Genomic DNA, 606 nt, shown 5'->3' on the forward strand with positions numbered 1-606 from the left:
TGCCCCTTGGCAGGTGATGCTGGAGCAGATGCAGGGCGTGGTGCGGCTGGAGCTGTCAGGCTGCAACGACTTCACGGAGGCCGGGCTGTGGTCCAGCCTCAACGCCCGCATCACGGCGCTGAGTGTCAGCGACTGCATCAACGTGGCCGACGATGCCATCGCCGCCATCTCGCAGCTCCTGCCCAACCTCACTGAGCTCAACCTGCAAGCCTACCACGTGACGGACACAGCGCTCGCCTACTTCACTGCCAAGCAAGGCTACACCACCCACACCCTCCGCCTCAACTCCTGCTGGGAGATCACCAACCACGGCGTGGTCAACATGGTCCACAGCCTGCCCAACCTGAGCGTCCTCAGCCTCTCGGGCTGCTCCAAGGTGACAGATGACGGCGTGGAGCTGGTGGCTGAGAACCTGCGCAAGCTGCGTAGCCTCGACCTCTCCTGGTGCCCTCGCATCACCGACATGGCCCTGGAGTACATCGCCTGCGACCTGCACAAGCTGGAGGAGCTGGTGCTCGACAGGTCTGGGGCCATGCCAAGCAGTGTTGAGCCACGTTGTGCCATTCCATGCCATGCTGAGCCGTGCCGAGCCATGCCATGCCATGC

The 606-nt window shown here is 63.7% G+C and overlaps 1 protein-coding gene across 1 annotated transcript in view; it reads left to right on the forward strand.

Moving 5' to 3' along the window:
• FBXL16 (F-box and leucine-rich repeat protein 16) overlaps window positions 1–606 on the forward strand; it is a gene marked incomplete at its 3' end in the record, with an annotated part of 3,623 nt that overhangs the window by 1,733 nt on the left and 1,284 nt on the right. The window contains exon 2 of the mRNA XM_010140345.1: window positions 14–522. Coding sequence (XP_010138647.1) covers window positions 14–522 — 509 coding nt within the window. The remainder of the gene's footprint in view (window positions 1–13; window positions 523–606) is intronic.

Source organism: Buceros rhinoceros, unplaced genomic scaffold (assembly GCF_000710305.1).
Source record: "Buceros rhinoceros silvestris isolate BGI_N320 unplaced genomic scaffold, ASM71030v1 scaffold26757, whole genome shotgun sequence".
Lineage (NCBI taxonomy): Eukaryota > Metazoa > Chordata > Aves > Bucerotiformes > Bucerotidae > Buceros > Buceros rhinoceros.